The sequence below is a fragment of the Chenopodium album genome, chromosome 2 (assembly GCF_948465745.1).
Source record: "Chenopodium album chromosome 2, dcCheAlbu1.1, whole genome shotgun sequence".
NCBI lineage: Eukaryota > Viridiplantae > Streptophyta > Magnoliopsida > Caryophyllales > Amaranthaceae > Chenopodium > Chenopodium album.
Genome location: NC_137835.1, coordinates 19517929 through 19543622, shown reverse-complemented (window position 1 = coordinate 19543622; position 25694 = coordinate 19517929). Strand labels below are relative to the sequence as shown.

Sequence of the window (25694 nt, the reverse complement as noted above, 5' to 3'; positions counted from 1 at the left end):
ACAAACTCATCGGCATAGAAAAAAGCGAAAACAAAAAAGATATCATAAGAAATGAGAAATTAAAAAAATACTCCAAAAAAATAAAAAAGATAGATTAATTAAAATGAATGAAATAATAGTCGAAAGTTTGTTTCTCCCATAATAATAAACTCACAAAATATACACTCTTCGAAGCGAAAACCCAAAAGCCCTTTTACAAGAAATTTCATCTTGATTTCTTCTCTTCTGTTCTTCCTTGATCGGCGGAGTTTTTCTCTCTCTTTCGTTTCGATTCATTCATCCATCAATCCATGACTATGGTGACCCAGCCTCCTTTGGATGTATGTTTGTAATTTTTCAATTTTAATCTGTTATTAAATTTCCCCATTTTTTGCTTCGATTTTCATTTTCTGCAATTTTAGGTGATTCGATCTCGTTTTAATTTGAGTTGGGTTGTTGTGCATTTTGTTTGTTTGGTTTTTCTGTGAATTGGGTTTCGATTATTTTGTTGTTTGATTGAGAATTTTGATTTTTTGGGTCTAGGGTTTAGTGGGATCAGGGGTTTCTGATGAGTCGTGTTTTTGGTTTGCAGCAAGAAGACGAGGAGATGCTTGTGCCCCATTCGGATGTCGTCGTCGAAGGTCCTCAACCTATGGAAGGTCTCTGGTTTGACAAATTGGTTCTTTTCTTTAGATTGTTGTGTTATTTTCTTGGAAGTGGGATCGGTCCATTACCTTTGTTGTTTCGGGTTTATGAATTTTGATTTTCTTGTATGCTGTAGTTATGCAGAATTTGGAACGAGTGAGCGAAATGTATCATTTTGGGATTTTTTAGTAGCATTGTTATAACATTATCACATGTTATTTGGGGAGTTTAAATGCATTGAATGATGTTGCAACAATCTGATGAGATTAGCTCCTGTGCTCCTGTCTTTATTAGTTTAATCATTCACGCTTTATTGCTTTTCCGTGTTCATCAATTATCGCTTCTTGATTATTGATTGTTTTGACATTTTGGTGGAACCTGACAATCATTTGAGCTCTTACTTGAACTGAATTGCTGTCAAATATCTGGTCCTTTTTTCTTTTTCTGAAAATTTGTTTTGGAGTGTATTTGTTGTAACTTATACTAGGGACTAGGGAGGGATGGATGGGATTGAATGCTGATGAAGCAACTATTTGATGAAGTGGGGATAAGAACTTTGTTCTATGATAGTTTTCGGCTTCTTGTGTATACAGTTTTTGACCATGTAAGTAAATTATTTTTCATTTTTTTAGTAGCTGTACAAGCAGAAGCTAATAATGTGGCCGAGAATCAGGCAGCGGAGGAATCTCAAACTTCAAGATTTACATGGACAATTGATAATTTCTCTAGGTTAAACACTAAGAAGCACTACTCAGATCCTTTCGTTGTTGGTGGTTATAAATGGTAATTTGGTCTATCCTATCATTTTGTTTCGATTTTGTTTGTTTTGTTATGCCTTTTGACTCACCTTCTTTGTGATAGGCGGATCTTAATTTTCCCAAAAGGAAACAATGTGGATTTTTTGTCAATGTATCTTGATGTTGCGGATGCTGCTGCTTTGCCGTATGGTTGGAGTAGATATGCTGCTTTTAGCTTGTTAGTGGTCAATCAAGCTCATCAAAAGTACTCAGTTAGAAAAGGTACTCACTGGACATTTTTTTGTTGTGCCTTTCATGTTTTATCTCCATCCTAATCTAGCTATATACATTTTTTACGGCTGTGCTTGTGCTAATAAAATTGTAGTCTTTATATTTTGAGTTAATTCCACTTGAAAGATATTTAGAGGCTCATAACAGTTGTGAGTTATGTTTGACTATATTATTGAACTGTAGTATTGCTTCACTTTGTTAACGTATATGCCTGGTTGCATTCTCGGCGGGTTCAGATATAGCTACTTGCTTTTAATCCTTCACTTGAATGTCATTATGTAAACACAAAAGTGGGCATATTTATGTTGATATGTCTAACAGTTGAGCATTCTAAATTATGAGTGTCTAGTTAGGTAATGTATTTGGTTTCGTAGTTCTATAAATGAGCTAGCTAGGGGAGGACTGGATTAAGCATGCTAGTACACAATTGTAATACTAGTAAGGTAATGTAATTGGTTTCATAGTTGTGTTCTTTAGCATGAACATAGCTGGGCCATAAATAGGAAGTGGAGCATTCTCTAAGGAATAGGGGAGCTGATACCTTTGTACTCTCTTCTCTGCATTAAACCGGTATTGGATGTTATGTGACAAGAAGTAAGCTAACGTGTTATGATGGAGCACATAGTGTTGATATGTTGTAGAGAGAAATGGAAAAATCTATACTCTGCTTTCCATTTTTGCTGGGTACATAGATTAAATAGAGCATAAAAGGTGGTGGGAGTTTTGTTGAGTAAAAGAATATACACAACAAGATGGTGGGTATTGGATAAGGTATTAAGCATTTTAAGGAGTTGTTTGTAGTAAAGTCAATTGCAACATTAAATGTATGGTTGAGATTGCTTATCAACCCAAATACCCAATCATAACTCTCACCAGTAGAGGAGATATTGGATAAGGTATTAAACAATTGATTTTGTTAAGGATAAGTCCATAATTAATTGTTTATAAACATATTTTATACAGAACAATTTATGAGAAAAGAAACACATTTCCAGCCATGTGATGTGATTCTACAAATTACACCTTTTGCTCTTCTGTCACCTTCCCTGCTACCAATTATTGTAGCCAAGACCAATGGAACTTGCAGATGATAGGCTCTTCATTTATTCTATAAAGGAAAATGTGATCGAAATTACTACGATTAAGAAAGAAAAAAGAGAAGATATTAAGTTCAAAGTTGTGGATTATTGACCTTTTAGAGCAATAAGGAAAATGTAAAGGAGAGTATGAAGTTCCATGCTTATGCACTATAGAAATTCTTTTTTCCTCTTTGACTTTCATCAAGTTATCTGTATTATCCCCTTAATTGTATTTCTGAATGAAAAATGTTATGTTGATAATGATAAATTTCTTTTAAATATTATATGAGACTTCTGCGTTTCCATTTTACTTTCTCTGTTGGAATAGTAAACCATGCTTTATGAATCCTCTGTTTACAAAGCTGAATTATGACTCTAGTCACTGAATATACATTTTTATGAAAGTGTTACTATATGGAACCTTAGGGATATACATTTATACTATTATATACTACCTTGTAAAGTGGTGGGTGAGAGGGACCTTGTGAAGTAATGCTGGAAGATTTTAGTTCTTTGGTTAGTTATCTAAGGTAATGGATGTTCTAGTGTATGCTATAATTGCCAATGTTATTATTCTGAATTGTTGGGTGCTGTGCTTGCTTCCATGTCCTGAATTTGATGCAATGGTTGATGAGAAAACAAGGGAATAATCAATTACTTTCTTTCTATAAATGCCTCCATGTTGGCATTCGAACCTTGATGTATTTACTTTTATGATATGATTGCCGTATGCTACTGTATGAAAGTGATTGGCACAGTTCTATGTATATTGATCTTATGTTCTCTTTTATTCATTGCAGTATTGCTAGGGAAATTAATTTAATATTTTGTATATGGTGATAGTTGAGATACAATTTGATATACAATAGTTAGAAATTGAAGACTCCACTCTTCACTCTCTCAGTCCCTCTTGTGTGCTAATAGTGATTAATTATGCTGCATAGATTCTGGTGAAAAGTATTGTAGTGAAGATGTAACAATTAGGCATTGTCATGTATGAGAGACCTACTTATCAAACTGATTTCATGTAATTAATACAGTTGACAATGCCGAGTAGCGTTGTTCTATATGATGGCCAGGAGGATGATGTATCTCCCCCCCCCCCCCCCCCCCCCCCAAAAAAAAAAAAAGAAAAAAAAGAGAGAGCTGCTACTGCATTTTTAATGATAGGTTGATATCAATCCTGTGGCATGCTAAGAAGCTTAGAGATATCCATTCAATCACAAACAGTATGCTTGTGAGCGCATTTCATAGGCCACCATGTGGTGAGTCAAGCTCTAGGTTTCCTGTTTGTATATCGGTTTTAAGGCACCATGGAAAATGTAGAACAATGGGGTAACCAGTGACCTAAATATCTTGGAAGTTAGAAGATTTGTGGTTTGCCTATATGTTGTAAAGCTTGTTGATTATAATGGATACATTTCTATTTTCTTCTTTTATATATTTTAAAGGGGTGTTGGGGGGGGGGGGGGGGTTTGCTTCTTCCCCCCCCCCCCCCCCCCCCCCCCCCCCCTAGCCTTGAGACATGTTACACAATTAGAGAAAACCTAGTGTGAATCACTTTTCTGATTTTTTTAATTTTCCAGAGACACAGCATCAGTTCAACGCTAGAGAGAGTGATTGGGGTTTCACATCTTTTATGCCTCTCAGTGATGTATATGACCCTTCAAGGGGATATCTTCTCAATGATACTCTAATCATCGAAGCTGAGGTTGCTGTTCGTCGTGTCATGGACTATTGGGCTTATGACTCAAAGAAAGAGACAGGCTGTGTTGGACTCAAAAATCAGGGAGCAACTTGCTACATGAATTCCCTTCTGCAAACTCTATATCATATTCCTTATTTCAGAAAGGTGTTAATCATTTAATTTTTTTCACCTTTTTTTTAGCATGCTTGTGACCTGTTGGTAGTTCTGTATGGAATTAATAGTCAATTGTACTTGTGTATCAGGCTGTCTACCACATGCCAACAACTGAAAATGATAACCCTACTAATAGCATCCCTCTGGCTTTGCAAAGTTTATTCTACAAGCTTCAATATAACGATACAAGTGTCTCAACTAAAGAATTAACAAAGTCCTTTGGATGGGATACATATGATTCTTTCATGCAACATGATGTACAGGAACTCAATAGAGTTTTGTGTGAGAAGCTTGAAGATAAGATGAAGGTAAATTGGCTTAAAGTCAAATTTTTATAGATCTTGTTGCAAAAGATCTTGCTGACTCCACAAAACACTATGTTTGTACTACTGGATCAGGGAACTGTTGTGGAGGGAACTATTCAAAAATTGTTTGAAGGGCATCATATGAACTATATTGAATGTGTCAATGTAGACTATAAATCCACGAGGAAGGAATCATTTTATGGTATATTCTTGAATTCAGGTTGCACTATGAAGAGAGTTTCTGGTCATTGATAGCAATCTCTGTTCTTATTTTGTTATATCTTGGTGTCAGATCTTCAGCTGGATGTCAAAGGTTGTCGAGATGTGTATGCTTCATTTGACAAGTATGTGGAAGTCGAGCGTCTGGAAGGCGATAATAAATACCATGCCGAGGAACACGGTTTACAGGTATAAGTTGTTTTGCAAGCACCTAACTAGACTGTTTGATTTGAGCTTCTATATGTTTTTCCTCATGTTTTAAGCAGTTTCACATTCCTGCTGTATCTTGCTTTGACTACTTTCTTTCTTTTGTGTTGGGAATGTTTTCTTTTGCTATTGCAATTTTTTTCCCCTTACATTGAACTTTTTTAGAACCTTTTTTGCTTTATTTTGTGTTTGACTATCTACTAGTGCTGCTGCCTGCTGTTTGGATGAATTGTGAATGGAATGTTGTTGACATGCAGTAGTTCTGTTGCATTTCTTGTGCCCTTGTATGTTTTGATTAGCTCGACCTTTGTATATATAGATGTGAATGGAACTGCAGTAAAATCAAAACTTCATAACGATAGTGTGTTGTAACTTCTAAGCATTTAATTTTATTTTTTGGTGTTGTGTAAATGTTTCTGTGCAACTTCAATCTGTCTTTGAATAAATTGCTGTTGGGCCTGAAGATTACTCCATTTGACATCAGTATGTGTCAAGATTGTTCTGTTTTTCTGGCCACTCTCTTTAATGGTTGAACATGACTTATTGGTGCAGCTTTTAATTGGGATTGCTCTAGTTTTCTGTTTGTTGGTAATTTTTTTTGCAAAATCATACAATACATGTCATATAATGAATCTAAAATTAGTCAAATTTATTTAAATCGTGATGATTTTGAAACTGACAATAGAAAAGTGGAAATCATTTTTCTTGTTTCCTGTTTTTGGTTTTTTGTTTTAGAAAAAAAGGAAACTGAAAACAAAAAATGATGCCAAACAAACCTTAAAATTTTACTTTTGATTTGATTTTTTTCAAAATTAAAATCAAATTATTAATCTTATGTGATAACTACACACCAATTTTTTTTATTTTTTATTATTTATTTATTTTAATCTTTTTTCCTATATTTCTTCCATTATTTACTTTAATGCACCTTTTCTTCCTCACATTAATAATTAAACCGAATCTTTCTTTAATTTTTTCACATCTTTCAATATAGAAGATTGTTTTTCATATCACTCATGAGGCCATTACCGCTAAACTTCAATTTGCTAAACTCATGTTTACCAACTCTGCCAAGATTATGCATTCTTCTGCTTTTTTTTTTTTTTTTTGGTTAAATTGCAATGTTGTAGTTGTCACATTTATGAGCGCGCATTTTATACTATGTATCTTTAATTATATTTTAGTTGAAGTTATAAAAAGTAATGTTGGTGAAAGTATATACCGAGGCAAATCGAATGTGAGTTTTTTTTTTTTTTTTTTTTTTTTTTTCATTATGTATAAATCACCAAAGACGGCGAAAGGATTGCGTGAATAGTGTAAATTTCCCAACATTGTGATTATAAAAGAACATCGGAAGTATATGAGAAACATAACTCCATAACTCTTGCTGTCATCAAGCTCCCAAATTTTCAGAAATTAAATGAACTCAATAGTTGGGACGCAATAAGATTGAGAAGGAGAGGGGGTGAAAACAATGAATTGAAGGATGAGAAGTGAGGCCTCCACTAATTTAAAAGAAAGATTGTTGAATCTATATTTAGGATTCAAGAGAAACTTGTGAAAGCGAAGATTACAAAAGGAGCAGGCCATAGAAAATAATCGCGAATGTGATTGCGATTGTTGTAATGGTGAAATAGAATGAATCGTGATTAATACGGTGTGGATTATTTTCCCCTAACAATTTTCATTAGTCATTATTGGGTTTAAGCCTTGTTTCCATTTTTTTTTAAGTTAAAAAAGCATTCTTTGAACATAACATACCTACATTAATCATGATGTGGATGGGTAACAGATTTGGTTAACAAAAAATTACTTACATTTTATAACCACATAATTAATAAATATTATACTTTTGGTCAATTTTAATAATAGAATGGATGTAACGCGTACAAAACTTCTAATGCGGCGAGTTGCTGTTAGTTTACAACCTCTTATTGAATTGGACCATTGCTTGTAGCTCTACTGTAGATAAGACCATTAGTATATCATTTGTGGGACTTTCTTTTTCCCTATTCTGGCTGCCCTTTATTGTTAGTTCTTTTGATGCAGCTGTTTGTTCTTACCGTGTATAACTTTCTCTTTGCTTACGAGTGACATTTATTTGCTGCCTTTAAAAAGTTGTCCTGTTCAATTATAAATTCAGATTTATTTTGGATCCTTTATTTCGACTCGATTACTTGGACTAACCAGTTTTGCTGAAATACTTGTAACAAATACTTGACGCTTCATTGCTTCCATGTGGTATAGACATTAGTCACTATATATTGTCAACATTTCATAGCTCTAGTCTAAATTATTATCTTGTGCTTTTGCAAATACCCAAGTGCCTGATGCTAATTTTAGTAGTATTAAATCTAATACAAGGTTTGGGTTTAGGCTTGAAATTGCCAATCATGTGGTTTTGGGGATTTCTGAAAAAAATGGTCAATGCTGAATTTAAGCAACATTTATCTCCTCTTAGCTCTTTAATTTCTGTTGAGCCTGGCTTGACTCATGGGTTTAAGAATTTATGCAAAAAACAGATGCTGAAATGCTTAACTGCTTTTAAGCTATCTAATTTTCTGTCTGGCTATCAATTTTATTTATTTAAATGTAAAGGAGATATTGTATTTTTTTTTAGTTGAAAAACTGGCTGTGATGGATGATATTAGGGTTTATTTTATTGAATGTGAGAGGGTGTGAGATCCTAGTTTTTTTGTAGTGAGAAGAGAGATGAATTAAAGTAGAGAATTTAAAATAATAGTGAGGCCTTTCCCAAAGTGGTAGTGCGAAAACTAATTTGAGATTGATAATAAAGGAAAGTGTATCACTACTGTGTGAGACCGAGTATAATATAAGGGTTATACACTTGTAATTAAGACATGAGTTTTAGACTTTGATATGTCAGGCTAAACACTGAATCATCCAAAAAGCATTGAATCAGCCTTTCACTTTACTGGGTTTGGTAATGCATTAGACCAACTCTTTTCTTCTTCTTCTTCTTCTTCTTCTTTTTTTTTGGTCAGGTCTTTGCACTGAATGTGATAGTCTGATGTTTAATTGTGATTTAAAATTGTTTCAGGATGCTAAGAAAGGTGTTCTGTTCCTTGATTTCCCTCCAGTACTTCAGCTCCAACTCAAGAGGTTTGAATATGACTTTATGAGGGATACTATGGTAAAGGTAATTACTCATTTTGTACAGTGTCTTCCTCCTCAATTTATTTCCTTTTTAGTGTCGTCTTCTGTTGCTGCTTGCTCATGCTCAAACTCTCTGTTTGTGCTCAAACTTAGCTATTTTTCTGTGCCAAAATATAAAGAATATTAGTCATTTCTCAGAGTGAGAAGGTGTTAGAGCTTTGAAGCAAAGACGATAAAGTGAGCTAGCTTGTTGTATAAGTGACCTAACATTCCTAGAAGAGAAGATTTGCGCATTTATTCTCTTTTATTTTGCAAATGAGCCCTTTCTTATTATCTTTCCTGCGTTCTACTTATTTACTTTTTGTTGTTTTCTCATTCTGCCAAAATGTATGATTCTTCACGTATTCTATGTCAAGTATGCTATATTCTTTTTCAAACAACTTGATATTTTGTTCTTTTGTGTATTGCCATAAGCCACAAAAGCTGCAAAGCCAATACCTGATTTGTTATCATAAGCTAATATTTTTCCTGGAATTTGGTCATGGTAGTTTACTTTAATTGTGAGAACTTTTCATTTAGAGTACACCTGTTGCTGTTACGGACAAGATTTGGTTCCGTTGAGTTAGGTGGGTGGTGTGATGACTGTAGTGGAGATTTATTTATTTATTTTGTTTATTTTGAATATGATTGAATTGCATATATCTGCAGCATAAATGTAGATATTTTATTATGTTTTGTGCTTGTATGCAGATCAATGATCGCTATGAGTTTCCGCTTCAGCTTGACCTTGACAGAGAAAATGGGAAATATTTAGCCCCTGGAGCTGATAAGAGTGTTCGAAACCTATATGTACTTCACAGGTGTGATGTCATTCTCCATATCTTATTATTTAAATGATTTAAATTTTTGTTTTTATGGTCATTTTTATTTTGAGTTAATTCAGACATTTATTTCTTCAGCTTGTGCTTGTAGGAATATTGAATTTTGTTGTCATATATTTAAAATGCATTCAAGTCTAGTTACTGATGTTGAACTTGTATAGTTGTAAGATTCTGTTATAATCCGTATCTACAACATATGGCCCACAAGGATGCTAAGAGATCAACCACTCCACTATTTTCTGCATTATAATCATGTTAAGCTTTTGGAAGCTGGAGCTAATTGCTCAACTCTTTTGGTCGTATGGTGCTTGTGATGTTGAATACTACTGTAAACTTTACTAATATATATGTATTACTGTACTGGCATGGTGATTAATGTTAATTATGATTACTTTAAAGCATACATATAATATTCCCTTCGTCCCTAAAAGATTAGCCCAAATTTTATTCTTTAGTTTTATAAATTGTCAAGCCAACTTTTTAGGGATAGAGAGAGTATAAGACTCCAGAACTGTTTGCAATATGGTGAGGTTGAAAACAAGTAATACTCTAGTTCTATTGCTAGATACGCGTTCCTACTTTGGTTTTCATTTTAAAGCATTGGTTTTTTCTCAGTGACTGTCTCAACTATTGAAGTATTACATATGGTTGAAGGGTTGAGAATGATAATTGTAATAGTGTGTTGTCAGTCATATGATATACCTTGTAACAATGAGCATGCTTCTTTTACCGTACAACTTTCTTAATTGTTTTGTCATCAGTGCTGTTGAATCCTAACTATTCATTTTTTTGACAGTGTTTTGGTACATAGTGGCGGAGTCCATGGCGGACATTATTATGCTTTTATCCGGCCAACTCTTTCTGACCAATGGTAAGTATTTATGCAAAGGGAATTCTGATTTATTCCCCTAATATTCTTGTCTTGTTTGCCTGTTTCATTTATAATACTCAACCAACTTAACTCATGCTGAATTCTTTTAGATCATATCCGGTAAAAAATTTACTCTTTTCGTCTTAAAATACTCGTGACACTTAGTGGGACCCAACATCTAGTAGTTTGGTTATCAATTGTTATTTTATTGAAAAAGTAGATGTGATAGAAGTTAGTTTTTTTTTTTTTTTTTTTTTTTTTTTTTTTTTTTTTTTTGTTAAAAATGTGGGACCCAACATCTTAGTATTGGAAAGAGATATGACTCAAAGTATTAGTGCGGTCATTTCTCTAATTAGAAATGTATTGAGTATTGTTGACGAGAGGGGAATATGTGAAGAATATTGTGGGACTGAGGGAGCATATTTTTCTGCTATACATCCCTTCTCCTTGGCTTAAATTTACCATATTTTTCTGCTCTATGTCCGTCCCTTCTCCTTGGCTTAAATGTCAGGAAACAAATAGATTGTGAAGTTTGGAGCTGACAGAAAACAAAAATAAGAAGGTAAAAAAAGAGAAGACTAAGTGGAGGAGCTCATTTGTATCTTTATCACCTGTATAATGCTCGAACAAATAAAAATCACTTTCCTGAATTTCCTTCCCAATTACCTTTCACGCTTAAGAATTCTACTGTCTTGTGCTGCCAACTTGCTGTTGCTGATGTCACCTTCTCTCTCCTTAACTAACTCTGTCATCTCCGCTCTATCTTTCTATCATCTTTGTGTCCAAGGTAAGGCTCAATAGAATATCTCACTTTGTTGTGTTGGCTTTCCAATCTTGCCTTTATTCATAGGTCTAGCATAAGTGTGGGAATTTGTGGTTATATGGGTCATTGCATAACAATAAATTAGGATTTTAGAGAGTATTAGCCCATAAATACCACTTGAAAGTTGAAACTCTCAATTGAAGTGATATTGCTAACCCCCCCTCTTTATTTCTTTCCCAAGCTGATGATTTGTCCAGGTACTCATTTAATTTTTTGCTACTTTCACACTGATACTTATACCTTGGTCTTTCTGCATAAACCCATGATGCTAGAGTTGATCCTATAGTTATAGAGTTATCTTCAAGCTCAACGGGTTTGAAATTCAAGTTTCTACACACATGCTGTTTATCCTTCACTCTAAGATCTAGCACCCTGCAACAGCTGAGTACAGATGATCATGGCCGCCTAACAGGGGCTAAAGGAGGACATTTTATCTACTCTGTGTGCTGGATTTCCAAGTTTCCCAGTGACCTTAAGGCTCTTTGTTTTTTGGGGGGAGGGGGGGTGGTCGGGGTAAGACTAGGTGCTAAGGGAGTATGGTGAGTTTTATAAAAGCAGCTTTTTTGTTGGGTTTAGGTTGGAGCCTTGGAGGTCTTTCAAAAATATTGCCTACAATTGGTTGAGGAAAAGCATATGTATATTGGAGGAGGAGGTTGCAAAACTATGCATTTCCTGGATTAGGGAGGGGTCTGCTGTCATTTAGGGGAAACTGAAGTTGCATCTATCAATATTTCAAAAATGGAAGGCTCATCGGATAAAGAGTTATGGTTATTAACTTTGTTTTGCCTTGCAACTCTTTTTCTTTTTCACTTTGCTATTGTTAGATGCAATCAAAGAGAATAGAATTTTAAACAAAGTTGACATTTTTACTCTGCCCGTTTCAAGATTATATGACATCACTTGGTTCTTTTTAAATAGACAATTAGTTGTAGCTTTTTGCAGGTTTATACCTGTGAAATTATGTAGCTTAGTGTTTTCTGGCAATTAGCTTTGCTAGATACATTTTTATTATGCAACACTTTTTCTATACACCCGGGTGCACATAAAGGTAGGTGCACCATAGGGTATGTGCTTATTCTATGTATGAATTGCTTTATGATATCATATGCCTCTCAAATGCGTTTGATTTTTCTTAATTCTATGTATGAATTGCTTTATGTTATATCTCAAATGTTTTGTTGGTCACTCACTGCTGGTTACATTATGCTGCATATCTTTTTACTTAAACTAAAAGCCTTAAAATTGCTTAAGATATGTATCCGATTTGTTCAATCAGGTTCAAATTTGATGATGAGCGGGTAACTAAAGAGGATAATAAGAGGGTATTAGAAGAGCAATATGGTGGTGAAGAAGAGGTATGTGTTACAAAGTGCAAACCACTGAGTTATTTCTGCTGCTTCTTTAATTTCTGTTTGTAGCAGAGATGTGGAGTAGCTTGAAGACTAAGTTTTTTTATATATTTTTTTTATGTTGTTCAGTTGCCACAGGCAAATCCAGGGTTTAATAATGCGCCTTTCAAGTTTACAAAATATTCAAATGCGTATATGCTTGTGTATATACGTGAGAATGACAAGGAAAAAGTGGTTTGTGACGTGGATGAGAAAGATATTGCTGAACACCTTCAGGTAAAGTTTTTTTTCTCTGTTTCGTGGCAGAATTTTAGGTTTATGCTTGTGAACTCTTGATGTTATCTGATATTTCTATGGTTTATTATTTTATTGTTATTATTATTAGACAAGATTGAAGAAGGAGCAAGAAGAGAAAGAAGACAAGAGGAGGTACAAAGCACAGGCGCATCTATTTACTATCATCAAGGTTATATATATTTTTTAAATTCTTCTTTCCGTGGCTCATGTTATTGTAACTGTCATTTTTTAATTGGTGCATGGTTGAAGCAATTAATTAATACGTATAGGTTGCAAGAGATGATGACCTTGCAGAACAGATTGGAAAGGATATTAATTTTGATCTTGTAGATCATGATAAAGTTCGCAGTTTTCGTGTTCAAAAGCAGACGCCATTTAATCAATTCAAGGTAATGACTTGATCTCTCTTTGTAACTGTCTCCCCCTCTCCTACCAAAAATATAAATTTAATGAGCCTCTTACTCTCTCTGCCCCTGGAAAGGTCCTGATTGGTGTGCTTAGTCTAATTAATTGCAAATTGCTTTTAGCCATAATACTTATTTGTAAACTTGTTTTTTTTTTATTTATTTATTTTTTAATTTTTTTTTATTTTATTTTTATAGTTTGCTACCAATTTAGCTATTCTCATAAGTCAAAACTACTAGCAATAGCCTTCATCAGTAATTTTAAGTTAAGTGGTCAGATTTTAGGCCCCTTGAGGTAATAATATGAGTTTGTTGGTGATAAGTACATTTTGAGAATCTGATGCGACTTACAAGAAAATTTAATCACATGATCAGAGAGTTTCTGTCATTTAACTACAGGTATTTACCTGTGTAACCCCCTTATCAGCCTTAGCCTGGTCAGTGGAAGTAGCTTATCTTCTTTTTTTATCATTTGATAATAGCTATGCTAAAAGATTTAAATGAAATTCTAGCTCTTTATTACATGTTGAATTGTTCCTGTTTAAATTTTTTGCCTCTAGAATATGTTCAGAACCTTTCAATAAACTGAAGTCTTGACTCCTGATTGGCTGTGGTTACTTTTTTTGATGATGAGCCTTTGTGATTTCTTGTGAAGTTCTGTGCCGTATAGCATGTTAGTGTACTGATAGAGGTGAGGAACTTTCATATCATTTAACTAATTTAATTTGAATTTTTAAATGAACTGAGACATATATAACTATGAAAGTTATAAGTCCTAGAATAATTTAAATCTTAAGTGGAAAATAAGAAGCTTTGTAAGACATAATCCAAGTAACACTCGAAATTAAATAATAAGTGATTAACATTTATATCTACTTGTCCTATAATACATACTGCAAACTATAGAATCAGATAACAAAATGCTTCCTCGGGTTAACAGTTTTTAAACCCTGTTATTCGGCTATAAAATGTCAGACATAAGTACGTGTCCAAGGGTTGTATTGCATAAATTTAGGTCAAAATGGAGGGGATCAGTGTCATTTTGTTTTCCAAAAATGATTAAGATGGGTACTTGAGGTTAAATGAAGAGTCAGAGTAACATACCATGAACAATTGACTCTAGACTTGGACTTCTACAATCGTGTGGGGCATAAATATTATTATGCATCTTCATTATCTGACCAATCTGAATAGTGTCTTGTTTTTTCTTCCGTTTGTTTAGTTTAGTTTGTGTTGTTTATGAGAAAAAAGCTTTATCTATAATGACTTGCTTATCTTCTATGCTACTTGTCTAGGAGGAGGTTGCCAAAGAATTTGGTATACCTGTTCAATTTCAGCGATATTGGATCTGGGCAAAGCGCCAAAACCACACTTATCGGCCTAATCGACCTTTGACAGCACAAGAAGAAACCCAAGCTGTGAGTACATTTCTCTGTTCCAAAAGTTTCGAAATCAATTGAAGCAATTTTTACGGTTTTGTCAATACCTCTCAGTGATTGTGAAAAAGGCACTATGTATCTTACATAAGCTTTCTTCTTTAGTGGATGATGAGCTATCTCCAAGTCTAAATTGAGCGTTGTTAACAAGCATGGCTAGGTCTAGTGGAAAGGGTTTATACCGCACAAGTATGAGGTTGTGATGTGGATTCCCTAACCCACCCACCCCCCCCCCCCCCCCCCCCCCGCGGGGCCCTAGAGTAGGTTAATCTGTGAGTTCGGCAAGGCCTTCTTTTTTGGGAGGTAAGGAGAGAGAGAGAGAGAAATGTGGATGTAATCCTCTGTATCAAAGCCTAAATTTAAGATGCAAGAGAATTCTATTACTTTTTCCTTTTGCCTTCTTCAGCCTCTATGGTTTTTCCTCTCTTCTAAGGGGGTTATCCTGGAGACTGGATAGGAAAAAAAAATTGAAGTCATTTTAGTCAATTTATCAAGTGTGAAGGTGTTTTTGGAGGTGTTCTTAAGCCGTTGTTACTGGTTGTTGCATATTCTAATTAATATTATACCCAGCTTGATGTTATTTTTTGTTGCCTCATCTCCAATTAGGCTGTTGTTGGCATTTTGGAAATGTATGATTACAGAAATGTGTCTGAATTATGCTCACTTTATTTTTCCTATAATAATAATGTTATTATTATTGTTCTTATTATTTTTTTGTTTAGTCCATATTGTTATGAATATCAATTTGTACCATTTTTTTTTTTTTTGAGAATCTATGGAACTTAGTATCTGTAAATACTCTGCAGGTAGGGCAATTGAGAGAGGCATCAAATAAGATGCACAATGCAGAACTAAAGCTGTTTCTGGAAGTAGAGATAGGGCCGGTATGTTTACCTGCATATTTTTTGTAGTCTGTACAGTTTTTTGATATCTACTAGTATTACTACTATCCTTGAATTGTTGTCTCTTTTTCATCTGAATTTTAATAATTTTATCAACTATCAATATCAATATTAAAAACTTGTGAAAGTTGAGTTCCCAGTGTAGTAAGAGCTTCAAATTGCATTATAAATAATGAGAGCATTTTACTATTAAGATTAATTTGGAATATTTTCTATATTTGTTTTAATTCAAGCTCAGTTGTTATTTCTTAAAAAAGTGGATTTTCTTAACCATTAGAGATTTTGTTTACTTATTGTACTTTTTTTTTTTTGTTAATTTTCTCAGGATCTTCAACCGATTGCTCCTCCAGAAAAAACAAAAGATGAAATCTTGCTCTTTTTCAAGCTTTATGATCCTGAAAAAGAAGAACTCCGGTAGTCAGTTTTCCCTTTCTATGATTTATCTTCTAACTGTTAGTTTTGATCTTGTTCTAACAGTAATAAGTTACTTTTATCTTGGCAGATATGTAGGTAGGATTTTTGTCAAAAGTACTGGTAAACCAGCTGAAATTTTGAATAAATTAAATGAGATGGCTGGCTTTGCTCCTGATGAAGATATTGAACTTTTTGAGGTTAGTTTTTTGAAGATTGCTCCATGTGACATTGGAATTCTTTTTTTTTTTGTTTTTTTTTTTTTTTTTTTAATTATAAATTAAATTTGGTCATTTGGGGTTTTAATTTCATATCTTTGATGTTTAGGAGATAAAGTTCGAACCATGTGTCATGTGTGAGCCCCTTGACAAGAGAACATCATTTAGGCTGAGTCAGGTAATGCGACAATCTCTGTGCTTTCTTTAGCATTACTGTGTTCCATTATGACATTTCTCCTATTGTGAATTTTAGTTGGAAGATGGTGATATTATCTGTTACCAGAAAGTTCCTCCCATTGATAGTGAGGAGCAATACCGTTATCCTGATGTACCATCATTCTTAGAGTATGTGCACAATCGTCAGGTATAAAGGAACTTGTCCTGAGGACTATTTTGATTTGACTTTTCATGTTGTTGCCTTTTCAAGTTATCTTATGCTGTCTACTGATTGTTGATTTGTGAGTTTGTATTTCCCATGTAGTCTTTGTAGATTTTTTTACACTCTTCATTAACTTTTCGTTAAATCTTTTTCTTACTAATTATTTTTATTTTCTACAAACTAATTTTCTTATTGAAAAATGACTTTTTAAAGTCATAGGAAATAATCTGGAATATTTTCCCCATAATTGCTCGTATCCCCAGTCCATGTCTGAAATTTGGACTTAATCATATTTCTGTGTCCTATACTCGGATTATCCAAGTCCAAATCTGTATCCCTGAGCATCATAAGAGGTATATATATATATATATATATATATATATATATATATATATATATATATATATATATATATATTTCTTTTTGTCATGATTCATGAGTTTTTGTACGATGTTATTTGTGCATGTGGTATAATAATGCTTCTGGCTTCAAAATGGAGTTTACTTTTTTTTTTTTTTTTTTTTTTTTTTTTTTTTTTGTGTGCTGTGTGTGTGTGTGTGTGTGTGTGAGAGAGAGAGAGAGGTGTCACTAGTCAGATACAAAGCTTTCTACTTTTACTGTGCTTCTGCAATTTTGAATTCTATGTTTGTAAGAATTTAGGGAATATAGATGGGTGCACTAAGACTACATGAAATTAGATGATAAATTGCCCATGACGTGAAAACTGTTCTGGAATGCATTTTAATTTTTTTTTTCTTTTTTTGTTTCTCCCCTTTGAATGTCATATTGTAGCATACTAGCGTGTGGTAATAAAATCGAACTATGATATTGACTGGGGTAATCAGTTGTTAAAGCTGTATAGCTTCTACACTGTTTTTGATTTATTGTTTGAATTATACTGTTTACACACTCCACTTTAACCATCGTTTGTGATTTTTAGTTTGAATTATCTGATTAGTTAATTTCCAGCTACCAGTTTTATATATACTTCCTCCGTTTCTATTTACTTAATTCATGGCCTTGGGCACAATATTTATGGAGAGGAGAGAGAAATTGTAGTTTTGTGGGCCTTGTTTCATATGGGTTACCTTATTACCCTTAAAAGTAGCCCTCATGTGCAATTTATGAGGGTAATTTAGAGAATTTATCTACAAAAAGCTTATCAAATATAGTATGGGTCAAGTGATATGACATTTCCATTTTAGGAATGTTAGTCAAGAAAATAGAAACGGAGGAGTATATATATTACTTGATTCAATCAATTAAAGCCTTAATTCTATAAGTGGGGTCGGCTACATGAACCAAGTGGTTATTCAATATTGTCATCCACACAAATCTTTCTCATCTATCCCTTACAGTCAAATACCTTATTCCCATGCACATTGATATGCTTCATACCCTTCCTAACTCCTTCCAACCAAGTCATTTTCGGTCTCCCTCTACCTCATTTAACATCTCCATGATCCCACTCTTTCACTCTTCGTACCAATGCACCCTTATTTCCTTTTAATGTAAGATATAATTGTGGAGATTGGTTGATTTGTCATGTGATGCATCTATCAAGAGTCAACTAGCCATATTCCATAATTGGGCCTCCTTTCACTAGGATTGTGTAAGTTGAGACATTGTTTACAATGCTGGAAAGTTCTAGGGTTTAAAGGATATATATCACCCACTTGGTGGTTTATGATTGGTTTTGTTGTTTCTCATTCCAGTCATTGCTTTTACAGTTTCTGTGTATATGATTTTGGTGCTTCGTATCTGTTTTATGGAGCATTTATCAATGTAGATTGGCATTGACCATTCTCTTACAGTTTTATTTTAGAGTTACTTTATCTTTGTCCATGTTGTCTTTCCATTTAAGTCATTTTCAATGTAGTTTGGTGTCGCATTTCTGTCATGGGTGTGAATTAAGGATAACTTTCTTTTTTTTTTTTTTTTTTTTTTTTGCTCTAGAGTGAGAACATGCTCTTCATGCTTTTTAACCCAACCCTTTGCTTGATTTAACCTATCAGGTTGTCCATTTTCGATCTCTGGAGAGACCCAAAGAAGATGATTTCTGCCTTGAATTGTGAGTTTGTGTTACTAGGAGTTATAAAATTCTGCATGTTTGTACTTTAACTGACAATTATCTGACCTCTTTTTTTGCTGTATGATTAAGGTCAAAAATAAATACATATGATGAAGTTGTTGAAAGAGTTGCTCAGAGACTTGGTCTAGACGATCCTTCAAAGATTAGGCTGACATCTCATAATTGCTATTCTCAGCAGCCTAAACCTCAGCCTATCAAATATAGAGGAGTTGATCATTTGTCTGACATGCTGGTTCATTACAATCAGGTAAATGTCAGTCGTTGAAAGTGAAGTCTTGTGTCAAACTTATAGCTTGCATATGACATATATAAATGCAATAATGCATGTATGAAACCCATGCTTATGTTGGCACACACCATTGGTTTTTAATCAGTAAAATTATATGGACTTTTTGACTTTTACCACCAACAAAAAACAACAAATTGTTTTTTACCACCAAAACTTTTTAAAGTTTAATTTTACCACCAAAAGTTTTGTTTTACCACAAAAAAAAAAAAAAAAAAAAAAAAAAAAAAAAAATTCTAAAAATTGTTTTTTACCACCTGCCATCAAAAACCTAACGGAATTTTATTTTATTAAAAGAGAAAAAGAAAAAGAAAATAAAAGCCGCCCCAAATTGCTTGCAACGCTTTTTTGTCTTTGATTTTTTTTTTTTTTTTTTATTATTATTATTAATTTTTAAGTTCTCTTTTGTATAATGTTCCATTGAAATAGTTACTTGGGTAAATTTATTGGTGATGGCTAAGGAAGGGAAAGAGGGATTTGTGCTAGGAGCTGGTGTATGATGTAGTTGAAGTATTGATGATGATTTCAAAATTTATAAAATTCTTGAAATCATTTCTTTGTTGGGAAAATGGCTTGGCCGTGTTTTTTGTGGAGATAAATTCTGTTTTAAGTGTAGAAATTTTTTCAGGTATTATTTGTTCTTTGCCGAGTTTGTGGAAGTTCATCTGAAATGTTTTATTGTTGATATTCTTGGTCAAATCACATAGTTGATAGGTGTTTTGGGGCAGCCTTGTGTTCCCCTAGTTTTTGTCCTTGACAAGATAAATTATTTATATTCCTGAATGCTTTAAGATCCGATGTAGTTATTTTTTTCATTTTTACTATGTATCCCCCTATGTTACTCGAACTCTTCGTTTCACCTCACGTACCCGTGTTGAATCCTTGACACTCGGACATGGGTGGGAGTGTGGGACACTTGGACACTTCATTTTAGTTCAAAATCATTAAAAATTTTCAAAAAAAATAGCCGAGTCGGACACTTGGACACATATCCGTATCAGACATGGGTACCCAAGTCCAAGTAACATAGTGTATCCCGATTACTGTAGTCAATTACCATATTACCTAGACACGGTGTTTTGGCCTCGCACCTGGGTTGATACGACCCGATACTGATTCAGGTTTGAAACGGGTCAGATACGTTTCTTAGTATTAAGAAAGTAGGTTTCCGATAACTTAGCTAAAGTTGATGCAATTTGAAGGATTAAGATGGGCTGTAGATGGTCAGAAACAAATGTGCATGTAGCAAGAAGAATGATTACGCGTTACCTTTTTTTGTTTTTTTTTTTATCTGACAAAATCAAATAATTTGCTTTCTTGTTGGATCTCATAATTGGCTTGGCTGTATGTAAACATCTTAACTGATTTTTTTTTTTTTTTTTTTGTTATTTATATTCTGTTACGTGGACTATGTCAAGTGGACATCTAATATATTTTTTTGTCCTTTTTATTGCAGACTTCTGATGTGTTGTATTATGAAACACTTGACATTCCTCTGCCAGAATTACAAGGACTAAAAAATCTTAAAGTAGCATTTCATCATGCCACAAAAGATGAGGTATGTTTGAATGTCATGACCAAGATTTGTTGTCAGATTGTTCATATTGTATTCATTATCAATTTGATATATAAATGTGATTACAAGCCAATATTTAATGCTGTATACTTTTTGTCTGTTTTTTGTACGTTGTCCTATGCCGTTTTGATAAATTTTTACTCAACTAAAAAGTAAGTATTTGTTATATAGGTGGTAATTCACAATATTAGATTACCGAAGCAGAGTACTGTTGGTGATGTAATTGATGAATTAAAGACAAAGGTGAGTGCACTTTTGCTCCTAGTTGCTGTAGGCTATTTATTTTGCCACAATGTAGCTTATTTATAGTGTTTCTTTTTGTACTTCTGTTAAAAGAAGATTTTTGTGTAAAGTATTGATGCTTTAATCAACCTGTCATGCACCTGCCCTATCTCCTGCTCCCTCAGTGTCGCAACGATAAAGAAGAATTGACAACATAAATGCTTTCAAAGAGGAAAATGAAAATTTGAAATAACTGTTAGATTGAGTTAGCTGATTTCTATTAAACTTAGGCCTTCTTTTTGTGAAATGCTTATGAATTATCCTGTAGTACTGAATTTAACCTTCACTAATATGGATACTAGTTATGGAAGCTTGAGTTCACTCTGAGATGTAGTAAGGTGGAGTATTGGTGTATGAATTTGGTACAGAGGAAGATTCTTGATGAAGGGTAAGTTTTATGGGACTGTTGGATATTTGGGGTCTGTCATCTAGAAGAATGGAGACCAAGTGTTTTTATTTCACAGGATCTAGTGAAAAGCCTTGGAAATTTTTTATTGTTTACATGCAATGTGTCTTTTGATGGTGAAGGGAAAGTATTGGACTGTTGTTGGACTAGTTGTTATACAAGTTTGGTAGCTGTTTTTTTAGGAGAGAGAAATTGTAAATGACAGAAAGAGATTGGATATGAAGAGATTGACAGTGAAGGTGGAGTGAGGTGAAGGAGCGAGCATCTGACTACTGTTTGGATATGTTCAACATTAACATCGGGTGGAACTGGTTTGAAGGATTGCGAGTTGGAATATTGCGGATATTACAAGTAATCATGTCAATAGATGATCTGGGTGGAAAGATACAGGACTTGAAACCTTTTTGTCCCCAGCCCCCCAGGCTCAAATTGTGTACACAGGTTATATTGAGTGCTGATTGGGGATGACATCTTGGACTGTTGGACCTTGGCTGACCCCATCTTTTTTGAATTGAGATTCTTCATTGTTGTTAAAAAGGCGCTTTTGATTCAACTTTTAAAATAATGCCGGTAGGATTTCTGTTATGTAGCTCTCAGACTAATTATGGAAATCATAACCACCCCCCAACCAAAAAAAAAAAAAAAATCCTTAGAATATATTTGAAGTTTTTGATGACAAATGAACTCCAGGATCAAGAATTTTAAAACAATTTTAGGGTGTCAGACTGCCAATTAAAAGTAATTAGAAAAATAAATAGACAAGGCACTACATTTTTTTATTGTATAAAAAGACCGATCTTTTTATGTTACTTCATTGTATTTGGTCACATTTCTTTACTTTCCTTACCTTTAAAATCATCAGAGGTGTATTGTTGGACTTGGGAGAGTTGGAACTATCAAGAAGAGATATTTGGAATTATCATGAAGAATTTGAGAACAAAATGTTATTTTGTATGCCTGATGATTATGCTGCTGATGTTTGATTGACTTTCCATAATGGACTGAAAGAGCATGAAGTTTATTTGCTGGCTGAGAGATTTCAGGAGAAATCTTAAGGGTATTGATGGACAATGTAACATAAGGTTTGGTTGGAAAACTAAGTCTTTGAGGCAGCAACAGGGAGCAACAGGGGGAAGCTCAGTTGATGGACAATGTATCATAAGGTTTATGGACAATGTATCATAAGCTCAGTTGATGGACAATGTATCATAAGGTTTGGTTGATGAAATTTGGCTAAATTGGCATGTGGTAGCCTCTGGCTTATAGGGGTTGGTGCATGTGATGGGTGGTGGTGGCTGCTGGAAAGGATGATGGATAATATTTTTATATAATAAAAATCTCAAAAGGTTAAAATGGAATCTTTATGGTTAAGTTTATAATAGTTCCATTAACCGTATTACTTAGTATATAATTTTGGAACCAAGGGCTTTTTGTATTTATTTATTTATTTAAATTTTTGTAAAAAGTTTGCCTCGTAATCTATAATGCAAGAATATAAGGCCACCAATGCAATCCCGCCCCCCCCCCCCCCCCCCCTTCTCTTCTTCTCGTATGGTCTCCCCTTGCAAGAATATTGAACAGTAACAGTTTTAATACTTGTTAATTATATCCACTGTTAATACACAAATTGCGTCCATCTGACTTTGCCAAACCTAGTCTCAAGTGGAATGTATTTTAGGGGCTGTAGTTGTTTTCCTTTGAGCATTGCATGGCATTAATTTGCATGTCATGGCAATTAAAAAAAGGTGACAACTTCCTTTGCCACTTATATACATATATATTTTTTTGTTTTCCTTTGCGAATAGGTGGATTTGTCACATCCTGATGCAGAGCTCAGATTACTTGAAGTTTTTTACCACAAGATTTACAAGGTATAGCATGTGATATTTCAAGCCTTATCTATTGTGGTATGGCTGGTTTTTTGTTTTGAAATTAATGGTAGAAAGTACTTTTGATTTTGTTATATATGAACACTTATGGAATGCAAATTGATCATCTTTACTGTTGCAGATTTTTCCATCTAGTGAAAAGATTGAAAATATAAATGACCAGTACTGGACGTTGCGTGCAGAGGAGGTAATTTTTTTCTTTGTTGAAATATTACTGCTTATCTTCTGTCATAAATTGCTATTTTAATCTTCTTTTTACCGATCACATTTGCATTTTTGAGTGTATTTCTAGTGCTGGTTCACAGTATTGATTTTTTGGGCTTCAGATCCCTGAAGATGAAAAGAACCTTGAACCTAATGATCGTTTGATCCATGTCTACCATTTTACTAAGGAGACTGCACAGAATCAGATGGTAAGGATTAGAAAACTCAGTCGGCATACTAAATATATTGGTTAGGTACTTTTGTTTGGTCCATCATTTGTGATACTGATGATCATGTATTTTTTATGTCTCAGCAAGTGCAGAACTTTGGGGAACCCTTTTTCTTGGTCATTCGTGAAGGTGAAACACTAGCTGAAATTAAAGTGAGAATACAGAAGAAGTTGCGTGTTCCTGATGAAGAATTTTCCAAGGTATGTTGTCGTTCCTTTGTGCCACTAACTGGGCAATGTAAGAGGAACTATTATAGTTTACTTTCTAGTCATTTTACTCTCGACTCTTTTAGTTCCATAATTCAATAATGGTTGCCTTACAAAGTTAACTAATGGCTTTGAATGAACATCTTAAGATAACACATTCTTCAATTATTGATCATTGGTCGTTTTTATCCCATATTACATCTGCAGTGGAAGTTTGCTTTTTTGTCGCTGGGTCGGCCAGAGTATTTGCAGGATACTGACATTGTATCCAGCCGTTTTCAGGTTTTGAATCTTTTCTCTGCTGTCCTTTTCTCTCTGTCTTCAGAGGTTGACACTTTTGTAGAATAGATTAGTTGAGAGTCCTCAAAAAACTAGTCTGCTGTTCCATTTTTAACCTTGTTCATAAAGTTTGAACACCATTTAAAAATTAAGTAGTTTGGGAAAAATTATTCCGATGATAATATTACTCTTTCCCTGGGTCTCATAATAGTGCCTTTTTTCATCTGTGGTCAAAGTTTACGGACTAAAAAATTTCAATATTGCGAATAATAAATGTAGTCGTGAGATATTGTTAGGTTCATCTTAATGTGAAGTGTTATAATATCAACTTTTCATAATTTTTGTTAATATGATGGTGAAAGGTATGACTTGAAGATCGCGCTAAAAGAGTTGGGTGCTATATTATGGGACAGAGGGAGCAATAACCAATGTACTATATCAACTCACAAAATGATAAAAACAAACTTTACCTTTTCAGCTTCACTCCAGCACTCCTTGCATCGCCACAGCTTTCTCTCTTTCCCCTACCAGGTTTTAGTGCCACTCCCTCCATTGTACCATCTCCATACTGAGTAGTCTTATCATTTGGAGCACCATCCCCTCCATTTACACCTTAGCAATTGTCAGCTGAATAAATATAGTGAAAGGGATGATAGGTATGGGAATTTAGGTTGTGTTAAATGACAATGGGATTAAGGATAGAGGTTTTTGAGCACGTTCTTCTCTCTGTTCTCTTCCGACCAAGTTCCTGGTTCTTGTGGGAGATAGATAGTAGGGTTGGGCTGGAGGTCTAGTGATGCAAAAAGGGTTGGGAAGGGGGTGAAGGTAGAGTTTTGTTAACTTGGTGATGAAAAGTATTTCTTTTTATTTTCATTTAAAAACTTTCCCAAAATAGGTACTATGGTATGTCCAATATTGGATAGTATGACATCAATGTTAATTTTGCGTTAAAATTTTCTGAAGTTCTCTCTTGTTTGTTTTTATTTATTATGATAGAGGAGAGATGTTTATGGTGCCTGGGAGCAGTACTTGGGGTTGGAACATACTGATACTACTCCAAAAAGGGCTTACACAGCAAATCAGGTAAAATTTACCTTTGATTACCTTTTTTTTTAAATGGATTGCCCTGCTAAATTCATTTTCTTGCTTGAGGTTTTCCTCAGTCCTGGTTTGGATACTTGTGGAAATGTGATTGTTTATGTATATTTACTTTTGCAGAATCGTCACGCATATGAGAAGCCAGTAAAAATATACAACTGATTTGATGAGCTAGCCATAAACATGCAAAACATATTTAATGCCTTTTCGCCAATGGATCAAATGGAATATACAAAAAGGGATGGGCTATAGCACACCTGGAACTACATTAGAGGCATGCTTTTAACTGTTTTTCAATTGGATGATGTATTTGTAGGGAATCAGCTTCAAGCAGCGCAATGGAAGTGAATTTTCCCAGTTTTAGGGCTGTCCCCTTGGTGCATGCAATCTTGTTTGAGCTTTTCTGATGATTCTCTATCTCCTGTTCGACATTGGTTATCTTAGAGGAGAGGCTGTTGATGTATTGAGTCTCGTGTAATTTTAGAAGTATATAAGATTTTGGAGAAGGCTTGTAAATTGGTTATAGTATTGTCATTTCTTTTTTTCTTCTTTTTTTTTTTTTTTATCCTAACTCTTGGGTTAGTGCCATAAATATTATGGGTCTTGCATAATGGCTGGATGGATGCAATGGCTGAGAATGCCTGATTTTTAAGGATTATGTAAAGAGAACAGTACCGGCGAATTGTAGTTTAAGTTGATTACACATCCAATGAAGTGCTTATTATCTCAATCAAA

The 25694-nt window shown here is 34.1% G+C and overlaps 1 protein-coding gene across 2 annotated transcripts; it reads left to right on the top strand.

Annotated features, from left to right (window-relative positions):
- LOC145597099 (ubiquitin C-terminal hydrolase 13-like) lies at positions 1-25694 on the top strand. Of its 2 annotated transcripts, none has more exons than XM_081653276.1 (32): positions 1-320; positions 572-638; positions 1260-1407; positions 1486-1643; positions 4318-4583; positions 4682-4900; positions 4991-5099; positions 5190-5305; positions 8385-8483; positions 9191-9300; positions 10118-10192; positions 12292-12370; positions 12494-12640; positions 12750-12830; positions 12931-13050; positions 14361-14483; positions 15308-15385; positions 15729-15817; positions 15906-16014; positions 16142-16210; positions 16286-16396; positions 18427-18482; positions 18573-18750; positions 20246-20347; positions 20537-20608; positions 22859-22924; positions 23064-23129; positions 23269-23355; positions 23460-23576; positions 23790-23864; positions 24858-24944; positions 25080-25694. In XM_081653276.1, the coding sequence occupies exons 1-32, from the start codon at positions 291-293 to the stop codon at positions 25119-25121; spliced, it is 3351 nt and encodes a 1116-aa protein (XP_081509402.1). In that variant the 5' UTR covers positions 1-290; the 3' UTR covers positions 25122-25694. The 2 variants fall into 2 exon arrangements, with proteins under 2 accessions (XP_081509402.1, XP_081509398.1); XM_081653272.1 differs by having other exon boundaries at positions 1257-1407.

What these genes read in the sequence shown, in the direction of transcription:
- LOC145597099 (XM_081653272.1), top strand. Translation starts at nt 291, where the DNA reads ATGACTATGGTGACCCAGCCTCCTTTGGAT. An exon ending in TTGATGAATTAAAGACAAAG is followed by an intron (nt 20,609 to 22,858) that starts GTGAGTGCACTT and finishes CTTTGCGAATAG; the next exon opens with GTGGATTTGTCACATCCTGA. An exon ending in GGACGTTGCGTGCAGAGGAG is followed by an intron (nt 23,130 to 23,268) that starts GTAATTTTTTTC and finishes TTTGGGCTTCAG; the next exon opens with ATCCCTGAAGATGAAAAGAA.